The sequence below is a fragment of the Sceloporus occidentalis genome, unplaced genomic scaffold (assembly GCF_023333645.1).
Source record: "Sceloporus occidentalis isolate IW3139 unplaced genomic scaffold, rSceOcc1.0.p SCAF_2, whole genome shotgun sequence".
Taxonomy (NCBI): Eukaryota; Metazoa; Chordata; class Lepidosauria; order Squamata; family Phrynosomatidae; genus Sceloporus; species Sceloporus occidentalis.
The window spans coordinates 125656969-125679812 of NW_028316982.1; the positions used below are offsets into that span (position 1 = coordinate 125656969).

A 22844-nucleotide genomic window follows, 5' to 3' on the forward strand; every position below is an offset into this window, starting at 1 on the left:
TTGTATTTCAATGTGGTTTAGTGGGATATAGTTTATTTAGTGTTGTCTTGCCTTTTTAATATCTATATTTGTATTTGTGCTTGTTTTTAATCCCTGAAGAAGTCCCTTTCTCATATGGGCCAAATCATGCTGTGTTATTTTAAAAGGAATAAACAGATGGCTATTTTAGCATATGGAGCTTGTCTCCTGTTTTGTGCTTCCTAGGTGCCATAGAAACTGCAGTGAAATATTTGGAGGGCCATATAGTAGCATAGTAGCATTACACTACTGACCAAAACAGATAATTGATCTGACTCAGTACAAAAGGCAGCTACACCTATATGTAATACAACCAAGAACTTGAAAAAGTAACTTTTGGATAATACAAGTGCAAGCTGCCTGGGGTAATTCTAGGTGCTATAGTCCAAACATAGTTAACTTCAAGATCTGGATTTGCACTGTACACATCCACGCAAACTACCTTCACTAGCTGCATAGCAAGCACCCTATTTTATATTAAACTGATAAATGAAACCAGTGCAACTGATCACTTTAGTGTCATTAAATCATTAGGTTCAGATTTAACAATTCAAAGTGAAACGCTCTTCCATGAAAGCATGATTAGAGTTGAAGCCTTAAAGCCCGACCTTAGGGGCCAATATAAGCTGCAGCAGAGCCACTTGCCGCTTGTGCCTGGGAAGAAGGCAAGAGCAGCTGCCCAACACTGCCCTGCCAAGTCCTCTGTTGTCCATTACAACAACTGCCAGTGCTCAGCAATCACTGCCAACTCTTCCACCAAGCCAATCTTCATACTAATTGTCTTATTTTTAGATGTTGATGTTTATCAAAGTTATTTTCAAAGATAACAAAAGCTGGCAATTAAATGTGAAATGTGAAGTCTGCTGCTCATTTTCATATTCTGATCTGCTGTACCAACCCACTTCTAACTCTTGGGACCACATTTTACATGAATTTAGAAAAACGCCATTAAGACTAACAAATTTTTAGCACGAGCTTTAACTGATTACAGTCCTTCCTCAGATACACAGTAGAGAACAATATACAAACTTCATGTATATATGCACACTGATACGGTTGTGGGAGTGTGATCAGAGTGAAATAGGATTCAGAAAGGCAGAAATTTATTAACACTAATCATAAACCTTTAATAAGTTTAAATTTTGCCTGGCTATCCTTTTGCTGTATTTTTGTATTGAGTAAAATGTGAAGTCCTTCAGTATGAACTTAATACATTCTGTATGAACTCTGGAACTCAAGAACACATATGCTGTGTATTTCTCTTCTGCAATGGGGGAGGGGGATTGCTTCACCTAAGGGGAATTTCACAAGCTATTTTCATGTGAATAGCCTGTTTACAAAATTACCATCTCTCCTAAACAAAACTTAGAAAATTGGGGAGGCTTGTTTTGTGACAGTTTACAATTCTATTTTCTTGTAATGTTTTAAAAGTGATGTGAAAAATTTAAACAATCTGTGTTCATGTTAGTTTCAAAATCACAGGTATTTTAATAGCAACAAAGTAAATCAGTTTACGATAATTTAGACTATGCTACTCAAATAAAGTGTAAATGGACCTTGCCTAATTTATTCTTAAAGACTGCTCACAGAAAAGTTTTTTGCAGGTTGATTAACCTTTGGACTGCTTTTAGGCAACCCTTGGATGTAAAAAGGTCATCTCTTTCTATTGACTCCAATGGGGAGATTAACAGTTGTAATGTATGCACTTTTTGTTTGGCATCTTTAAAATTAAAAGAAGAGAACCGTTCTTGCCAATTCTTTTATTCCTCCCACTCCCAGAAGCTGCCTTGGGGATAATGTGAGTTTTGCCATGTTTTGGCTTCATCCTTACTAGAATGGATTTTTATTTATAATATCCTGCTTGTCCCCAAAACTGAGACTTGAAGTAGCATATAGAAATTAACAAACACAGAGAAAAACATACGTATTAAATACAAACATTGAAAAATTCCTTGTTAAAATGTGAACAAGACTTTATTAAATTTTGAGTGTACACTAATGTAGTGGCTTTGTCCATTGTAACACAGTGTACGTGCATTTCCAAAGCAAACACTTTACTATTATGGTGCAGTTCAGTGAGGGCAACACTGGACTTCTACTTTGAAAAATAACTCCCTCAGATGTCTGCCATGACGACTGTTGGATTAACACTGACATTGACCAATTAGCAAACTCTAGGAGCATGGCTGGGCCAGATATTCATCTGAGAAAGATGCAATGTACTTATTTATCATCACATAGCCACATCACAATTGTTTACTTTTCCTATCACAGAGGCATCTTTCAAAAGGCAATTTCTGATGTCTTATAATGCAATAATGAACCAATATGTTCCCCAAAGCTGTTTGCCCTGATTGCAAACTGTAAGACATGTGCAATAGTCCTTCCCCAGTTCAATAATATTGTCCTCCAAGTTTTACTTTCCATCATATCCTAGCTCATTCATGTACCAACAGAGTAGTGTCTGACCTAATGGAGCAGGGGTGGACAACTGTGCATGGGGACAAATTATCAGGCCCACGGATTGCACTGGCACGTACCATGAATTCTAGTGTGCCGTGTTTTTGGAGGGTTTTTTGTTTTTGCAGGGTTTGAAGGACTGCATTTAATAGATTATTAAATGCACTAAGCAGCTGCATTTGTGGATAGTTTGGGAACAAAAATTCATCTGACAAATCACCCCATTTTTTTAAATGGAAGAATTGTGGAGGGTTCATGGGGGTCTGCAAATGGGATTTGGGATCCACATGCAATGTATGAGTGACACATTCCCCACACCTGAATTTCATTACTGTACAGTGTGAATTTTAGCAATGCTGTCCACTGGTACTAGATCTACATATCTCCTTGTTCAAGGGAGAGATCAACAAAAATGCAGCAAGAAGTAACAGGAGAGCAGATAAGGAGGCCACAGATATGAACTCCCCATATTAAATGAAGGTGGGTAGTTAACCAGTATAGTCACCTTCAAATTACAGCCCTTTTTATGTCTTAAAGGTGCGATACAGACCGCCAAAAAGTGGTGTACCAGCACGTAACATATACACGCTCCCTAACTCTAATACTTGCCGCCGGCAGCATAATGGCGGTGCCCTGTGTATACGGGCGCCGCCATTATGACATCACGGCCACGCCACATTCAAATAGCGCAGCGCAGGCATGATGTGTTGGCACTGCCCCAGGCCGCTTGTGGCAGCCTAACAGTGGTGCTAGAAGGAGCTCCTTCTGAAGGGCACCTCGTTCTTGCAACCGCAAAATGGCTGCAGGAACAACACCAGGGGGAAAAGGGCCGAGCGGTCCTTTTCTCCTCTGGATGCGGCTCTCGGGGTGTCCAGGGGCATGAAGCCCCAAGGACACCCCTTTTCCAGGCCACGGGGAAGCGGCATTTTGCCACTTCCTCATGGCCTGGAAAAGCGCCAGGTTGGAGCTGCAGAAGCCTCCAACCTGGCAAAAAAGGGATGGGTACCCTGCCAAAGTTTTGTTTGTGCTTTTGCAACTTATCTGCACTTACAACATGCTGCCAGTCACATGACGTTTTAATTCATGAGTAAAATATTACAGACTAGCAGGAGACAACAGAATTGGAGCATATCCCTTGAACAGAACAAGGTGAAAAAGGAAGAAATAGGTGCACCTGTAACTGGAACCATTAATTTTATTACTGAAAGTATTTCTTAGCCATTTTTCTAAGGCAGCTTGAATTAACATTTCAAGATAAAATTCAATACCATATGTCTTCATGATTGTATATATGGAAGCAAGTGACAGAAGTCTCCTGTTAGAATGGAAAAGTCAGCAGGAAACGCTTGAATGTGTGCTATGAAACTGGCTTAAGAAAGGTACCATTAAATCAAGAGCTCAGTTCATATGCGTTAGGCATTTTGTGGATCCACTGTTCTAAGAATTTACAGAGTTACATATATCTTATGATAATTTTGCCTAAGCTACCTAGTTTCTGGAGAAAGCTTTCCATCTCTCAGAACAGATATTGCTGCAACATGGAGAAGGAATAGCTGAGGTGGAAAAAGAGAGAGGACATTCAGAAAATAGTGTGCCTACTCAATCTCTATCCTCACGATTCTACAAAAACTGTTTGCAAACAGCAGGTGGAAATTGTCAACAGATGAAAATAGTCCAGGCTTCTTGCCATGAAGCAAAGTCCCCAAGGTCTTGTTCAGCTGCATGGTGATGCTTTCTGCTCCAGACAGAATTATCCAGTGGAAGCCTTCAGACCAATTAGTCAAGCATTACCTTCCCTAGAAGTCCCTTACGGAAAGAATGGATGAATTCACATGCTGCTGCATTGTAGTTGGGTGATGTTACTATCACATCTCCTGCCAAAAGGAAAAGGAAAAGATTTGGCCACCATACTATGCCCCCCACCATTATATGACTGACAGCATTCCAAAACCAACTTGAGACACACACACACACACACACACACACACCACAACCTTCAGAAGTAAAGGAAGATAATTTATGAGCACATAATTATTTTTAATATCTTTGACTACTATAGGGACACTAAATGGATTTTTCTTTCTGTGATAATATCACTGAATTGTTTGTTGTTACTTGCCAAATGACTTTCTGAATGAGAGACCCCTAAGATGACCAGCAAATGCCCTGCTTAGGCATTGCAAACTCAGAGCCATGGTTTCCTTTATTAAATCAATTCATATGTAATGAGATCTCTCTCTTTTCCTACTGCCTTCGACTTTCCCCAGCATTATAATCTTTCCCAATATGTCATGCTGTATCATGATATGTCCAAGTAGGATGACCTCAGTTTAGTCATTTTGACTTCTAGTTGAAAGTTCAGGCTTGATATACTGTAGGACCCACTATTTGCCTTTATGGCAGTCATGGCATGCACATAACTCTCCTTCAATACATTTCAATGGATTCTCTTCCTTTCAGCATTCTTCACTTCCTTCCAACTCAGAAATACTATGGATTGGCTGATACTGACTTTGGTACTTAATCTGGAGCAAGTGTGACATAATGGTTTGAATGTCAGATTACGACTCTGGAGACAAGAGTTTTATTCCCAGCTCAGCCATGAAATTCACTGGGTGGCAAGTCACATACTCTCAGCCTCAGGAGAAGGCAATAAAAAAACTCTGTACAAATCTTGCCAAGAAAACCCTATGATAGGTTCACTTTGGGGATGCTATAAGTTAGAAACAACTTGAAGGCACACAACATCAACAAACTTAGCTCTTTCATAGCTGCGTTTTCAAAGTCTGTCTTCTTCTGATTTCTTGACTATAGTCTACATGTTGATTAATAACTGAAGTATTGAAAATCTATACCTATTTCTGTTTTCATCTCTACTTGTTATGGAAATCATCTGTAGTTATGATTTTTGTTTTTGTAATAGCCATCTGTAGACCTGCTTTTGTGGTTTCTTCTGTAACTTTCATTAGTACCCATTCCAAGTCTTTGCTATTTTCTGTTAGTAGCATGGTGTCATCTGCATATCTTAAACAGTTGATGTTCCTTTCCCCAATTTTCAAGCTGCCTTCCTCTGAGTCTAATCCCACTTTTCATACAACATAGTCCGGGTACACATTAAACAGATAGCCAGCATGGTGCAGTGGTTTGAGTGGTTCAAATCCCCACTCAGCTATGGAAACCCACTGGGTGATCTTGGATAAGACACACTTTCTCAACCTCAAAGGAAGGCAAAGGCAAACCCCTCAGAACAAATCGTGCCAAGAAAACCCCGTGAAATGTTCACCTTAGGGTCACTGTATGCTGAAAATGATTTGAAAGTGCATGAAAAGTTAAGCAGATAGGATAATAATATGTGGCCTTATGTGATCCTTTTGACAACTGTAAACCATTTCTGTTTCTCCACATTCTGCCCTAATAGTTGCCTCTTATCCAGAAAGGACAAAAATCACTGAATTTTTACTCCATTATTCTGCCCCTTTCCACTCTGACCTACAGAATTTCCAGGCACATGTATGAACAGAGGACAACAGAGCTCCTGAAGAACAGCCTAAAAGCACTGTAACAGCGAGCATGCCCACTAATAATGGGAACGAACAGAACTTACCCGTGCCCGTCAACACTTTGACTCGACGGGTTTTGCCGAGGTGTAATGCAATACTCTTGAGTACTATCTCCACATTATCAATGGGATTGGGCAGTCTATAGCGTTCTACATAACTGCATAGGAAGGTATAAATGGGTAGTAGGAGTTTTTAAAAATCAACGGCATTTCCCACTTGAGACACAGAATCTAACCCCAACCCCCACGTCAGTATCTCACCTGAATTGCTGATGATGATTCAGTGTGTAAAGCAAATAATTAGCAATAACTTCCTCACCTACCAAATGATCCTTAATTGCTCCTGGGTGAAAAAATTGTCATACTGTTAGGAGCAGGCAAAATATAAAGCTATGTCCTCCTTCCTGACTTAGCAAAATGGCTACAGGTGGGCTTATCTGTGCTAAAAAATCTCCAATGTGCTCTAACCATAAAACAATCACAAGTAGTCTGTAAGCCATCTCTTATACAAAGACTGAGCCAAATAGTGATTTAGGAAAGACCCATAGCAGTGCCAAAATACCAAATGTAGGACTCACTACAAACATGTACTGTATAATATTGCCTCTTCAGTACGTTTCCCATTGGCAAAGGTCAGAACACAGAGAACAATATGCAGAACTCCAAGGAAGGAATTCATATAGGAAGGTAGAGTTACAGAGCCCAGGACCATTGGGTTAAAGACAGCTGCATGTTTGCCAATTTTTCTGTTTCACTGGTAACAGATCCATTTACTTTCTGTGGTCTTCCTGCTCAGTCAACAAAGTTGCTTTGATTCTGCAAATCCCCAGATGAGTACACTGCCAGTAGCATATATTTACAGAGTCCTCTCACCACAAAGTGCCAATTTCAGCCCAGTCTCCACACACCCAATTTGAGGCGATAGTACCCCAGGTGTATCCAGTAAGAACATGAGGGGTCGTTCACACACCTGAAACGAAGAGTTCGGAATCAGTTTTTATAATCTCCAGAAATGACACACAGTGTTATGGGAAGAGGTGTTCTAAATTCATTATCATTTAAAAAGGAAGTGACCAGCTAACTTAAACAGTTCAAGAACTAAGTTTCTAGTGAACAGTGTTACACTTCAAGCAAAATTAGGGTTCAAATTCTTGCCTGTCCATAAAGGAATAAAATAAGAGAAACTGAATGGATTCAGCTTTGTGATTCAGTAAAAAAAAAAGTTAACAAAAAGGAGGAGTAAAAAGATGCAAGACATCTTGTGTGTCATGATCATTATGTTCAGAAATCCAGGCTTCACTGGAAAACTTCAGAAAATCTTTATTCAGTAACTAGAAATGTACATCATGGAGTCTGTTGTCAGAACAAACAGCAGGTGTTAGCAAATAAAACACATTTCAAATATTTGGCAGGCTAATTTCTCATGCACTACCTAAATAAAACATTCTTGTTCTGCCTTGTTCCCAGGATGCCCCTTTCTCTCCCCCTTTACCAGCTTTCCCAGGAAAGTGACCTTAGACCTTCCAGAGACAGATTCACTCCCTCTCTATCTGCTCATTAACTCTAAAGGAACATGATCAACATTTTTACTAACTTACACCCCAGTATATGTATCATCATTGCCCACAATGCAGAATAACATATTAACATCAGTAAATAACAAGGAAATGATCTTGGTAGGCAAGCATTATAATGTGGCTCCTGACACTGTGGCTATTGACTTAGGGAAATGTGCTAAGAAGAGAGATAGAAGAGAGATTTCTTACATGAAGGGGTTAGAGTTTTCAGGGAACAAGCAGTTAAACAATTAAGTTTTACCATTTGAAGCAAAACAAAAGATAGCTACAGGAAAGCCCAATAGCTCAGCAGCAGAATATAAGGGTTCTGCTGAATTAGCAAGGCAGAAAGAACTCTTCCATTTTTGCTGCCTAGCAGCAGGTATTATCCCAGAACCCTGACAGTTACATATTATCATCATGACCATCAGCCATTGATCAATTTATTTTCATGAATTTGTCTAACTTGACTTTATATGTCATGATAGTTAATGTTATAAATTAATGATTGGTTGAGAATATTATTTCCTTTTGTCTGTTGTGAATCTGTTGTCAATCAGTTTAACTAGAATGACCTTAAGCTGCAATAGTATGAGGGAGGGACAAAAACAACTATCCATTACACTTTTTCCTTCCCAAAAAAAAAGGGGGGGGGGAACTATGGATGTAGGATTTCCCCCCCCCCCCCCAATAGGAAATGCGTTTCATCTCTCCCCCCAATTATTTTATTTGCTCTTCTTCAGCTTCCTAATATACATTTTCTGATTGGACAACCAGGATTGCATACTAAGCATGAGCACACCACAGAATGTATACGGTAATTATAATACTGGCAATTTATTTTCAATTACTTCCCCCAATAATCCTTAGCACAAAACCAATTTATTCAGTGCTGTCACACAGAGTCAGTTACTTCACGGAGACATCTCTGATGAGCCCAGTCCTCTTTTCTGGTTACAAGAAGGTATACCTGGCCTCTGTGTTTAATACAGGGAGGGTTCTCAGGGGATGTAAGGGGCCAGACGAAATAATGTTTCCAGACTCTATTCAAGCATTATTTCACATGATTGAAAACAGATAAACACACAAGGAGTGCACTGGCTAGGCACACTGCCTCCATCTTGTCACTCTACACATTTCTACAGCCTTCCACCCTCAGAGTTCTAAATCACATAGGGAGCCTACACATCTAGTAGGTTCGTCACTGTAGCACTTTGCCCCTAATGTGTAGGGTAGGGTAGGAATTCATGCAACTCCTTAAAGGCTTTCTGTGCAATCCTGCCACATTAGAAAGATCCTCAAAACTGGAGAATGGCAGACCTTGAAGCCATTCAAGGAAGTGTGTATGTGTGTGTGTGTGTGTGTGTGTACAATTCTGGTCTAAAACAAACTGCAAACCCTGCTCTCTTGCTCACATACACACACACATATTATTTTCAAACAAAAATCATTTTTGGAAAACCATTCTCCCCAAAGGGGTGAATACAGCCCTTGGAGGGGTTAGGGATGAGTGGAACGTTGGATGCTTGTGGCCCTCAGGTCCTCCATGGTTATCCATGGTAAAGAGGGTTTGGCGATAAGCACAGTAATGTAATAAAAGGACAGGGGTAGGCCCTTGCTCTCTTCACATGTATAAGGAAAACACCTGAATAGCAGCTTGAAATGGTCACTCGGGCCACTATCTGTCAGTCTTGCCTACCTCAAAAACTACTGTGGAGATACAACTTCATGTAGTTTACCATGAACCTCCTGGAGGACAGGACACTGATGTGCTAGCTAACCAAACATAGCCTGAGACATTGTTTTAGACACTGCATTTCATAAATCATGTGGCATCCTTCCTGAAAACAGGCACAAGAAAAGTAGTAGTTTGCTTAATCAGCTCAGGTCCTAGTAATCTCACTTTGTTTGTTTTCTGTTATTCAGTCAGTCAGGATTATAATACATTTAATACAGTTACTCAGGATTTTAATACATCTGTGATTTTAGTACAGCTTCACATGGCTTACATTTCAGTAGGTATGTATTTTTCTAAGGACTGTAAAAGATTATGGAAATAGGGCGTCAATGATTTCTTAAATAAATATCAGCATTATTTTCCATGTTCTTTCTTGTGTCTGCAGAGGAATGCATAATACTGACCTGTGCTTATTGCACTTTTGAGAAGGCATAGATAGCCATGACTAAGGAAAATGTTTCCCAAAAATTTAGTTTACTTATGAGTGGACAATGCATTTACCAAATAACTTTATAGTATCTCTGTGTGGAAGAGAGAATTGTTTTGGATTTTTAAAAATGCTTTATTTCCTGGACTTTTTATCTTTTGCAATCTGCCTTACTTCTGAATAGCAATGAAATCATAAGAATAGATTTCTTTTAAAATGCCATTGCATTTTGGAAAAGCTCTTGAAAGAGACACATTTCAGCAAAGTGCCAAGAGCAAAGCAGGCATTTGCCAATTTTTGAGGAGCTTTATTGATTCCCAGTTTTACTGAGCATAGTTCAAGGTAGTGTTGGTTTCTCATTTGTATAAAACCCATTAACTGACTGTCCCAGAGCTAAGCTTCCACACAAGTCCCGTATTGTGGGTTTGAGAAACATAGTTTTGCATTTTGTGTATGATCCACCACATTACCTGGATTTTGGTGAGCACAGCTCTGGTAATACCTGGTGTCCCACCAACTATGGAAGCCTTTCCTTTGTGATGGAGAGAGGGAGAGAAAAGTTACATACAATCAACAGCTAATCTTAACAAGTTTTCTGGACAGTATTATTTCAGGTCAGAAATGAGCCCCATAAAAAGTTTTTTCTCAAGTGATACTGAACTCAAGACACATTCCTGTCTTTTCCAGCAACACTGAGCAAATATGCTCAAAGGACTGCTAATTGCAAAGCAACCTATTCCCTGTTGGCAATCAATAGATCTGGGCACAACTGAATATGACATTGGTATGGCCAGTAAGCTAGGAATGACTTTTCAAAGCTTTGGTTGGTGTACCTTTATTGTTAACTGCCTTTGATTCATCGCTGACCCATGGCTACCGTGTGGAAAGAAATACCTCTAAGACTCCCTGTCCTCCACTGCTCTGCTTAGATCCTATAACTTCATGTCCATGTCTTCCTTAACTGAGTCCATCCATCTAGCATGCAGTCTACCTCCCTTTCTACTTCCCTCCACCTTTCCTAGCATTATTGTTTTTTCTAATGAGGGATGTCTTCTTATAGGGATGTGGTGGCTTAGTGGTTAAGTACCACACCATAGTTATTTTGCAAGTCTGGTTTAGCTATACCCCAGGACAAAGCCCACAAAGCCCATATCTGGAACTCCCTCCCTGGGGGACTTCTGATAGGAATGGCATCATGCTGGGTGCACCACAATCTGTGGCATTTGCCATGTTATATTTGGACTGGCAGAAATGGTCTCCTTGTCTTTGAGAACTCAGAGGGAGCTTGCAGGGATCTATTGGCTGTCCTTAGTGTCTAGCTGGGAAGAAACCTAGCAGGAAATTTTGGGTTTCATGGTTATTGTTGGTGTGATAAAGCTAAGGTTAACTCAACTTTCAATAATCATTATGTGAGACAATCATTAGTACTTATGTGGACAGATACAAAGCCAGATTCTATTCAAGCTTATTTCTATGGTGTTCACTAACTGAAGTGTTTTTAAACAGAGAATTGTATACAAAAGTTAACTGGATGAGATGTAAGGATTTGTTGGTAACAGAAAACAGTCAATACAGATTGGAATCAAGAGAAGAATTAGAGACTGGACATGTTTTAAATTGGCTTTTTATACACAGTTATTTGAAAGATTTAAAATAGATTTTAAAAATCCAAGGGTTCGCAACAATCAAATTTGAGTTTAAAATTCAGTTATGTACTGATGATGAACATGACTGCTAAAATGTATAAACTGTTGCTGAAGTTTGAAACGGAAGGGGAACAGGTAAAGGATTTTATGGTAATGGGTTCAAAATATTGGTTGTGCAATTTTAATGGAACGATGGGAAAGGATGTGAAGAAAGAGTTTGAAATGTACTTTTGAGTTATAATTTAAGGGAAAATTTCTATAAGATAATGGTATTCAACATGAGAAAGGTTATAAAAAATGTTTAAAAAGTTCAAATAAATGTTGGACATGTAAACAGAAAACAGGTATCTTTTACCATATGTGGTGGGCAGGAAGGCTCAGCTCCATCAGGGCTAGCCTGAAGAAGAAGAGCTCTCCCTCCATGATAACTGTCATCCTTCGGCCTGTTAGGGAGTGAACAGGCAGGCCCAGCTCCATCAGGGCTAGCCTGAAGAAGAAGAGCTCTCCCTCCAGTCCATCTGCCTTGGTCCAGGCCTCAGAGGGAGAGAATAACCACTGGACCTCACCCCCTTTCCCACTACCATTCCCTTCTCCTTTTGTGTCGTGTCTTTTAGACTGTAAGCCTGAGGGCAGGGAACCATCTAATTAAAAATAATAATTGTAAGCCGCTCTGATAGCCATTAGGGCTGAAGGGCGGGGTATAAATACCATAAATAAATAATAAATATGTTGAAGCACAGAATTATTGGAATCAAATATATCTAATGTTAGAGGACATTTTTTTAAAAAGGTTGTATTGACTAAAAAACGGAGGACATTTTTAACGTTAAAATACAGTTGAAATGAGAAACTACTGCAGCAAGTATAGTTTATTCCCAGAAATGGAAGTATGCATTACAAAGAAAGAAGATTAGCTGGTGATAATTGAACTTGATGAAATGTACAAACTGACAGTGTTGATTAAAGAGAAATCCTTGAATATTTAAAAGACATGTTTGGAATTGTTTATTACTTTTTTACAGTCTCATTGGGGTCATATATCAGTTTTAAGTTTTGTAAATTAAGAGTTTAATGATGTAAAAGCATAAATAGATTATCATTTAAAGGAAGTATAGTACAAAGGGGAATATATTCATCAGTAAAGGAATGGGAAGTCAGTAGTGTTAGGTTTTGTTTTGTTGTTTAGTAGTGTAACAGTTTTGTTGTGGTTTATGTATGTAAGTTTTAGATATATGAATAAAATACATGTGTGTTTGGTTTCTATGTTTAATAAAAATATTTTTTTAAAAAAAGGAGTTCCCTCCCTGGTGAACCTAGGATGATTTCCCCCCTCAGCCTCTTTTGGCAATAGATTAAGACCTTTCCTTTGCAGCAAGCTTTTGGAAATTGTGAAGTTGATTTCACGACCGGCATCCATAGTTTTTTGTGGGTTTTTCAGGCTACATGGCCATGTTCTGGAAGAGTTTATTCCTGACATTTCTATGAAAATGCCAGCCAGAGATGCTGGCAAGATGTCAGGAATAAACTCTTCCAGAACACAACCACACAGCCTGAAAAACCCACATAAACCTTTTGGAAACTGATTTGACAAAAATTGCTTTTATGGTGCTGTACATTAAGAAATCTTTTTAAAGTAAGATTTTAATTGGTTTTAATCCTGTTGTTAATCTTGATTTTGTATGTTTTGAAACTACCATATGTACTTGAGCATAAGTCGATGTTGTGTATAAGCGGAGGGCAGGTTTTGGGGCCAAAATTAGGGATTTTTATATTACCCAAGGATAAGTTGAGCGTATCCCTTCCTCCCTCTCTGCAGTGCGGCTTTCCCTTCAGAGAACATCCGGAGGACAGTCGGGCTGAAGGAGGGGAAGCAAACGTTTCCCTCCCAAGCCCTTCCTCAGCCCGCCTCTCCCTTCAAGAGGCAGACAGGTTGCAGAAGACGCTCAAGGGGCAAGCCTTATTACCATATTGCCCCGTGTATATGTTGACCCAGATTTCTTGGGTCACTATTGGGGCATAAATTTGTCGAGTTATAGTTGAGTATATACAGTACATGTGTTTTATTGTATTTTTTGTCTTTCTGTAAGCCACCTTGAACTCTAGCCTGGGAGAAAGGCAGGATACAAATAAAGTAAATGGATTGATATGACAGAACACCTGAACTGCAGGTGTTTTTATGTAGTCAAATAATACTATAAACTCAGGTTTTGATCCAGACTATAACCCAAGTAGCACAAAATACCTTTTCTTAGGTGCAGTCTTCTCAATGAATTGATAAGTGATGATTTTCCTACATTTGGCACACCAATTACCATGATGCAACTCTCCACATTCTAGAACGAAACAGAGAGAGATCATCTTCATGCTAAAATACCAAAGAGTATTAGGCAACATCGTAAGACTCCTCTGTCTCATATCCAGAAGCAGCTATAACTAACCTCAGACCTTTGGTAGCGCTGACTGTTGCTAATCAGTTCTGTGACAAGGGGAACAATCTGCAAGGATATATAAGAATAGGTTCAGTGGGAAAACAGCGTGGACTATTCTTGCCATTAAATGAAACAAAACAACAAACTTGCTGGTCTGCTCTTTTCCAACAGATGTGACCGCAAGCTAACTGTGCAACTAAGGCAAGAACTATGCACCAGATCCCACTGTTTCAGCTACTTACAAGATATATGCAGGAAACTTGGATCTGGGATATAAAGCTAACATGCTTTGCAAGAAAAAATTGTGGTCTAAGAATGTAGTTAGTACCTTCTTGACATTTTCATCTCTCAGGCAATCTGTGAAATGGACGTGTCTAAAACCTTGTTGTTCCAAATGTTTTAGAACCCGCTGAAAGCATATCAAAGAGAGATTTATGAAATCAGAGAAAATAAAGGCATTTTGGTAACTTATATTATTTTTGATTTCAAAAATCCTTATCTCCATATTCTATTTTGTTCTGACATGCAGACACAAGGCTGTTCATCACAAGATCTTGCATACAACAACCTTCCACAACCTGGTGTTCTCCAAATGTGGTGTGCTCCAAATCCCATATGCAGCAGTCATGCTAGCTGAGAATGATGGGAGAACAGCAAGTTGGAGAACACTGAACAGGAATAAAACTATTTTAATTGTAGTAAAGGATCCCATAAATAACTAGATTTTACATAGCAGTGACCAAGTTTGACTTTGCCAGGAAAGGATAGTTAGTAACAGACACTGGCCCCTGCTCTTACCAGTATCTCTATGTGCACAAAACATTCCAGAAGTACTACCCTCTAAATGTAAACCTCATACCTTGGTAGAAGCACAAGTCCAATGAAAACACCACACCCACAATCAACAGAACCTCAAGGAGTAATACTGTGTCTAGGTTGGTTTTCAGCTTGTTCATTAGCAGTAATGTAGAGTGCCACTCTATTCTGTTTTGGCCAGACCTCACCTGGAACACTGTGTCCAGTTCTGGGCACCACAGTTCAAGAATATCAAGATGGCACATGCGCAGAGAAGGGAAACCAAGGTTATCAGGAGTCTGGAAACCTTTATGAGGAATGCATTAGGGAGAGGGATATGTTTAGTTTGGAGAGAAGCCAGAGAATGCATCTAAAAGGTAGAAATAATGCAGTTTGATACCATTTTAAGAGCTGTAGCTCCATCCTATGCAATCCTGGTATTTATAGTTTTCAAAGTCTCTAGCCTTGTCTGCCAAAGTACTGGGTCGTTACAAAACTACAAATCCCAGGATTCTGTAGGATGGAGACATAGCAGTTAAAGTGGTGTCAAACTGCATTATTTCTAAAGTGTAGATGCACCTTGAGAGGTGAAATATTAGCCATTTTTAAAATCTGAAGGGATGTCATGTAGAAAATGGAGCAAGTTTGTTTTTTGCTACTAGAGACTAGAACAGAAACATTTTCGTGTCGACAGGCTTTTTCAAATTAACAAGGGTTGGGCTTGTAAATGCTGTACAATTCAGATGTCAAGCAGTTTTTAATACATTTTAATTTTTTATGTGTAATATGTTTAACTTTTTAAATTATATAATTGTTTTTTTAAAACTTTATATCTACATTGCAATGCTTTTGTATGGTTTTTAACCTGTACTGTTTTAAATTTGTTGTTGTCCCTCTATTGAGAGAAAGGTGGGATAGAAATAAATCAACAACAATAATATGGACCAATAGATTCAAATTACAAGAAAAGAAATCTACCTAAACATTGGGAAGAATTTGAAGGCTTTCATGGTCAGCATCCATAGTTTTTTGTGGGTTTTTTGGGCTATGTGGTCATGTTCTAGAAGAGTTTTTTCCTGACATTTCACCAGCATCTGTGGCTGGCGTCTTCAGAGAATGCTTACCTGGAAAGGAGTTGGGTATATATATTGTGTGACCTGGAAAGGCAGGAGTGATCTGCATGTGTAGCAACAGAACAATACACATACTGTTCAATAGTGGAATAGTGTTATTGCTTACTGTTTAAAAATGGAATTTATCCTAGATAACGACAAAATTGAAATACTGAGAGTTCCAATGCATCAAACATTGATCAGAATGCAGATTGCAGTCAAGAAATTAGAAGAAGTCTGGGATTGAGTAGGGCAGCTATGAGAGAGCTGGACAAGATCTTGCTAGAGTCCATCCATCTAGCATGTAGCCTTTCTGTCTTTCTACTTCCCTCCATTATTGTTTTTTCCCAATGAATTGTGCCTTCTATGATACAACAGCCTCAGTTTTATCTGCTTCACTTCCAGGGAGATTTCTGGTTTATCTGCTCTAGGACCCGCTTGTTTGACTTTTGGGCTGTCTGGGGTATCCTCAGCACTGTTCTTCAGCACATCTCTGTGCTGGCCAAACCCAAAGGGTGCTCAACAATGGCTCCTTTTCATCCTGGAAAGAAGTGACCAGTGAGGTGTCACAGGGGTCTGTCCTGGGCCCAGTGCTATTCAACATCTTTATCAATGACTTGGATGACAGAATTGGGGGCATACTTATCAAATTTGCAGATGACACCAAATTAGATGGGGTAGCTAATATTCCAGAGGACAGGATCAAATTTCAAAATGACCTGAATAGACTAGAAAGCGGGCCCAAAGCTAACAAAATGAAATTAATATGAAGAAATGTAAGGTATTGCGTTTAGGGCGGAAAAATGAAGTGCATAGACATAGAATGGGGGACATCTGGCTGAATGAGACTACATCAAGGGATATAATAGTGCCACTGTATTCTGCTTTGGTCGGGCCCCACCTGGAATGCTGTGTCCAGTGCTGGGCACCACAATTCAAATTGAGAAACTGGAGTGTGTCCAAAGGAGGGCAACTAAAATGGTGAAGGGTCTTGAAACCATGCTCTATGAGGAACGACTTAGGGAGCTGGGGATGTTTAGTCTGGAGAAGAGATGGTTAAGAGGTGATGTGATAGCCCTGTTTAAATACTTAAAGGAATGCCATATTGAGGAGGGAGCAAGCTTGTTTTCTGCTGCTCCAGAGAGCAGAACCCAGATCAATGGATGCAAACTGCAGGAAAAGAGATTCCAGCTCAACATTAGGAAGAACTTCCTGACATTAAGGGCTATTAGACAGTAGAACACTCTCCCTTGGAGAGTGGTGGAGTCTCCCTCCTTGGAGATCTTTAAACAGAGGCTGGATAGCCATCTGTCGGGTATGCTTTGATTGAGAGTTCTTGCATGGCAGGAGGTTGGACTGGATGGCCCTTGTGGTCTCTTCCAAATCTGTGATTCTGTCTTGAGCATATTGATTTCCCTCCCATCTTCTTTCTTAACTGTCCAGCTCTCACATCCATTCATGGTAATAGGGAAAACAACGGCTTGTACAATTCTAACTTTTGTGTTCAGTTGTGTATTATTGTATTTTAGATTTATTTCAAGTTCTTTCATGGCCATTCTCCCCATTCTTAATCTTCTTCTGATTTCCTGACTGCAGTCCCCATTTCTATCAATGTTTGATTCCAGGTATGAGAATTCTTTTACTACTTCTATTTCTTCATTGATTAGGTTTATTTTGTCTAGCTTCTGTGTTGTCATTATTTTTGTTTTATGTTCAAGAGTAGTTCTACCTTTACACTTTCATAATGTTGAACACTGAAGAGGATTGTCTAAGCCATAGTATTCTCCAGCACCATGTATAGATGTGAGAGCTGGACAGTGAAGAAAGCCGACAGAATGAAAATAAATTCATTTGAGATGTGGTGATGGAGAAGAGTGCTGAGGAAACTGTGGATGGTTGAAAAGACAAATCAGTTCTAGAACAGATCAAGCCTGAAATCTTGCTGGAAACCTAGAGGCTGTGCAGACTGCCCCAAGGGGTGGCCTGCAGCCACTTCCAGCTGCGTGGGATCGGGGCTGCAGCAACTGCACGCTATGGCCCCGATCTGGCCTTTCCAGGGGGTAAAAAGGAGCTTCTTTGGTGCTGCATTGTGTGGACACAGTGCCAGAGGAGCGCTGTGATGCCATGTGTCATGTGAATTGGTGCACGGCATTACGCCACCCTGGGGGCACAGTTGGGCATGCATCATGTGGACACCATGCTCTGATTCTGCCCCCAGGCTGGCCCCCGACTAAATTGAGGCTGTTATACTTTGGTTACATCATGAGAAGGCATCAATTAGTAAAAAAAGAGAATAAAACCAGAAAAGGCATTCAATCAGAGAGCCCACAGGCCTGGGCTTGCAGGTCCTGAGCAGAGCAGTGGAGGACAGGGGGTCTTGGATAAATCCCATTGACAAGGTCACCATGAGTTGAGATCAACTGGGGCAGTTAACAACAAAGTGGAATAGATGGCCTTGGAGGGTGATGGACTCTCTTTGGAGGTCATTACACAGAGCATAGGGTTTGATTAGGTGACCCTTCCAATCTCTTTCAACTCTATGAACTATTATCCAAGATCTATAGGAAAACTATTTAAAACCAGGGAGTGGGGAACTGCTTCGGTCCCAGGGTCTAGACTCCTTTACTCTAGACCAATCTGGCAGGTTGAATGACATTATAGCTATGGCTCTGCTCCCTTCTGGGCCCCCGAATGTACTTTTAATGTAGTTTCTCTGTGCATCATTCTGCAAGGAGTTTCCCTCACATTTCCCTTGCCATCCAGATGGGCTGCTCCGCATTGTGATAATCCCCATATGTTCAGTCCCTGACCAGAAGCAGCAGCATAGTTCCTCCCTTCCTAGACAGGGCTCCTTTCCCAAAAGGTAAGGGTCTCCTCTGGATTGTTCACTGGCTAGCTCAGACCCCTTAACCAGAAGTTCCTCTCTTGTTTTAAATAATATAGGCTTACCTGTGGTGTTCTGAAGAAACCAAATTGGCAGAAATTAGCAGCCAGGCTCTTAAACCAGAGCCCCTTAAGTAGCTAAGCCAATTTCACATGGCAGTTACTTTCTCTTTAGGAAGCTTGAAAATGTTTTCAGGGGTTGCACCATTTATATGAAGCTAAGAAATCAAGTAGTTTAAACTAGAGCTTTGAAAGAATCTTAACGGTTATTTTATCCCACCATTCAGGAAATCCAATCAGAAAGAATAACAAGGTGGCAAGATTTTTGTTTGTTTTCTCCCAATATCTGCACTACACTGAAGCATTTAGGGAAACTATTCTGCACAAAACTACATTTTATTTTTTTGTAGAAACATTCAGATTGTGGGGGAGCTTCTGTTTATTTTTGCAAAACACACACACTTGGACTAAATGCAGTTTCCAGATAATCAGGGGTGGGTTTGTATGTGTGTGTGTGTGTGTGCGCGCGTGCAAAACTGCTGGGGTTTACACAAAACCCACATAGCTATCTGGAAACAACACAAAAACCAGCAACTCTGCCCAAAACACCTAGCTGTTGAAAGTGTTTTTTGCAAGAAAAAAAAATTTATGTACAAAAAGCCACAATTTTTGTGGAAAGAAACTTATGCTTATTTCTTTACTGAATAATTTCACAAAACATTTCAGGAGTACCAGGCAAGAATGGTGAATACGTGTTTTTTTTTCCTGGAGCAGAAATGCAAATATAGGATGGAGGGCACCTGGCTTGACAACAGTACATGTGAAAGGGATCTAGGAGTTCTGATAGACCACAAGTTGAACATGAGTTAACAGTGCAATGCGGCAGCTAAAAAGGCCAATGCAATTTTAGACTGCATCAATAAAAGTATAGTATTTAGATCAAGGGAAATAATAGTGCCACTGTTTTCTGCTTTGGTCAGGCCTCACCTGGAATACTGTGCCCAGTTCTGGGCACCACAATTCAAAAAGGATGTGGAGAAACGAGCAGGTCCAAAGGAGGGCGACTAAAATGGTGAAGGCTCTGGAAACCTTAGCTGGGTATGTTTAACCTGGAGAAGAGGTTAAGAGATGGCCCTGTATAAGTATTTGAAGGGGCGTCATATTGAAAATGAAGCAAGCTTGTTTGCTGCTGCTCCAGAGAATAGGGCACAGAACAATGGATGCAAGCTACAGGAAAAGATTCCACCTGAACATTAGAAGGAACTTCCTGACAGTAAGGCTGTTCAACAGAAGAAGACACTCCCTCAGAGAGTGGTGGAGTTTTCTTCTTTGAATGTCTTTAAACAGAGGCTGTTTATTTTTCTGCATAGCAGATTAGGATTGCACTGAATGGCCCTTGTGGTCTCTTCCAAATCTGTGATTCTATGAGAAAGAAAAATATGAAAATTATTTGTCCTCACTTTTGAAGGTAGAATTTCAGAATACTCATTTGATAAAATTGGGGACTAAAAATAAAAATACTGTAAGGGCAGCCAATAAACTCAAGAGGCCATTAGAAGTATGAAACATTTAAGATTTAGTTTAATAAAATGTAAGTACTCTTAAATGCATGTGTGGGATATAGTTCTCACTGTTTCTTATTGCCAATGCATCCACAGCTTGGCACAACTAATAGGGATTCTTTGCCATTTCCTAAATTGGTCTTTAAAAATTAACCAGAGTACTCCTTCATGTTTTGATGAGTTATATTGGATTTTTAAAAATACCCAAAATATATTATGTTCTAAGTATTATGATCTCTGAACATGTTGACAGGGAAAATCCATAACCTTTATTTGGATTCAGCCATACATGGCTTGAAAATATTCCTTCCCCCCACAAAAAAAAAATCACAAAGCAAACCTTGATTTTGTGCCATTGTATATAATGAGACTTGGGAGTTTAAAGATTTTGGGTCATGGGAGGGAGCTGCAACCGAACTACAGCAAAGGTCCACTGTATTGTGAGAACATAAGTAAAGCAGTGCACTGTCTTCTTGGAACTGACACACCCTGGCCATTCCATTTTTATCTTCTAGAGGAGAAAAGGTGAAACATTGTACCATGGATTTCTCAGCCTGTGGATTAGTTTGTAAACTGCTGAAGTGGTAAATATGGCGAGATAAATTTAGTTCTTACTGGTTTGTGGGTTAGATCTGCCAGGTCCATTTTGTTCAGCACCAACAAATGTGGACGAATACCCAGAGCTTCCTGCAACAGAGGGTTCCTGCCAGATAACGGGATGTATATGTGCTAAGGAGGCAAAGAAGAGCCAAGAATAACAGCAGCAACCTGGCATATATTTAGAGGAGCTGCGGGGAACAAACATTTTCATCCTGCAGCAACAAGATAGAATTTTAATTTGGATGGGGAACCTAAACGCTATCAATATCCAACACAATTTTAGAGAGAGCAGGCTGTCCAGATTTTTACAGATGAAAACAGAAACAATATTGTGTGCCTGTATACAAGTAGTTTCTATCTGGATCCCTTATCTGAAAATCCAAAATATTTCAAAATCTGAAACTTTGTGAGTGCTGATATGATGCCACTAGTTCAATGCACACAATCTTTATATCATGCACACAATTATTAAAAATATTGTATAAAATTACCTTCAGGCTATTTATATGAGGTGTATAGGAAACATAAGTGCATTTCATGTTCCTTGTCTGAGATATAATAATAATAATAATAATAATAATAATAATAATATCTCACTATGAGTACATGATATTCCAAAATCTGAAATCCAAAACATTTCTGGTCCACTTCAGATAAGGGATCCTCAACATTTATTACAGAGCAATAGCCTGTTTTGCACTGGCTTCTAAAATAGAAAGCTAGCTGTGCAAAGTTGAATAGTATGAATGCAAATTAATATTTAGCAGAATGTCTAATTCCACAATGAATCCAGATGTATTTCTGCAGAGATCTATGTCAAAACCACCACGGTGTAACAGTGAGTGGGCTGGACTAGGACAATAAAGGCTGTCATCCCCATTTAGCCAGGAAGCTCACCTTGAGCTCAGAAGTATCCTCCCTCTGCCTGACATATCTTGCAAGGCAGTTAGGAAGATAAAGATGGGGAAGAGAAGGGAGACTTTGCTGGAAGTGCATGATGAGCTGCTTCAAGTGAAACTGGGACACAAATGTAATACATTTCTCTGGGACGTAAGTGTCATAAAACCCTCCAGTTATGAAAATGAGACAGAAGCAGTGAGAGTTAAGTGTCCCAATGCCTTTATTTGCATGCTTCCCAAAGTATGGTAAACATTTTAATATACAATGAAAAGACAACCCTTCCCTCTGCCTCTAAAAGGAAAGGAGGCACAGAATGGGTGGAGGAGGGTTATAGAGACCTATTTGCCCCATGGAGGAGTGGTGCGGGGCTTCTTCAGAAGACATGGCCCAGTCTGGGGCCTGCCTTGGCTCAGCGCTGGGGAATCCTGGGGAGTGTATTCACTGTGGCCCCAGAGAGAGAAGGCTGGATGCCTCAGAGGACTACAGTTCCCAGGATTCCCTAGCACTGGGCGGGGCAGTTAACGCGGTCTCAGAGGGGGCTGCTTGGAGGAGCTGCTGACAAAAGGATATGCGGGCGTCGTGCACCTCCAGCAGGGCATCCACGGCACGCAGGCGCCTCTTCATGTCCTTTAGCCCTGAGGAAGGAAAACAAACAGAGCCAGTGGGCGGAGGAGCCCCGCAGGAGCAAGGCGCTGCTGCCCCTGCAGCGGGCGGAGCCAGGGGCCACTCCGGGCCCTCACAGCCGCTACGTGCCTTTGGCCATGTGTCCGGGGAACCAGCGGGCCACCTCCAGGCCACCCCCGGCCCCGGCCCCCAGCTGCTCCCGCCAGCCCAGGCCCCGCGAGGCCCACGCCGCCCGCATTGCAGCCCCCAGGGACGCCGAGGCTGCCTCCGACGGACGGCGCGTTTCTATGACGTCATTTCCGGGCGCTTCTCCCACTGAAGGGCTGCTTCCGACGGGTCACGGGTGACTAGGCGAGCTCTGCGGAAGAAGGCGGGGCTGGTCCAGACCCTGCGGAGTGGATGGGAGGTCTCCAAGGCCCCCGTCCAGTCCAAGCCCCTTCTGCCGGGCAGGAGCTCTCCATCAAGGCCCTCCAGCCTCTGCTTAAAGTCCTCCAGGGAAGGAGGCCCCATGCACTCCCAGGAAGGACTGTGTCCC

At 40.7% G+C, this 22844-nt stretch overlaps 1 protein-coding gene across 5 annotated transcripts; it reads right to left on the reverse strand.

The window, feature by feature from the left end:
- Positions 1–1966: 1966 nt before the first annotated feature.
- Positions 1967–22670, reverse strand: MTG1 (mitochondrial ribosome associated GTPase 1). Of its 5 annotated transcripts, none has more exons than XM_089510887.1 (11): positions 22439–22663; positions 22271–22320; positions 20801–20914; positions 14162–14242; positions 13843–13899; positions 13647–13737; positions 10229–10290; positions 6911–7007; positions 6299–6380; positions 6083–6195; positions 1967–4352 (listed from the first exon to the last, which is right to left on the reverse strand). In XM_089510887.1, the coding sequence occupies exons 1-11, from the start codon at positions 22545–22547 to the stop codon at positions 4255–4257; spliced, it is 954 nt and encodes a 317-aa protein (XP_089367013.1). In that variant the 5' UTR covers positions 22548–22663; the 3' UTR covers positions 1967–4254. The 5 variants fall into 5 exon arrangements, with proteins under 5 accessions (XP_089367013.1, XP_089367012.1, XP_089367015.1 ...); XM_089510886.1 differs by having other exon boundaries at positions 20801–20903; positions 22254–22320; XM_089510889.1 differs by lacking the exons at positions 22271–22320; positions 22439–22663 and adding an exon at positions 21683–22154.
- Positions 22671–22844: the final 174 nt, after the last annotated feature.

Excerpts from the sequence above, each read along its gene's own strand:
- MTG1 (XM_089510886.1), bottom strand. The coding sequence starts at position 22,547 with ATGCGGGCGGCGTGGGCCTCGCGGGGCCTGGGCTGGCGGGAGCAGCTG. Across the intron at positions 13,738-13,842 it reads AGCGCTACCAAAGGTCTGAG|AATGTGGAGAGTTGCATCAT; the intron begins GTTAGTTATAGC and ends GTTTCGTTCTAG. Across the intron at positions 4,353-6,082 it reads CAAAGTGTTGACGGGCACGG|GAGATGTGATAGTAACATCA; the intron begins GTAAGTTCTGTT and ends TCCTTTTGGCAG.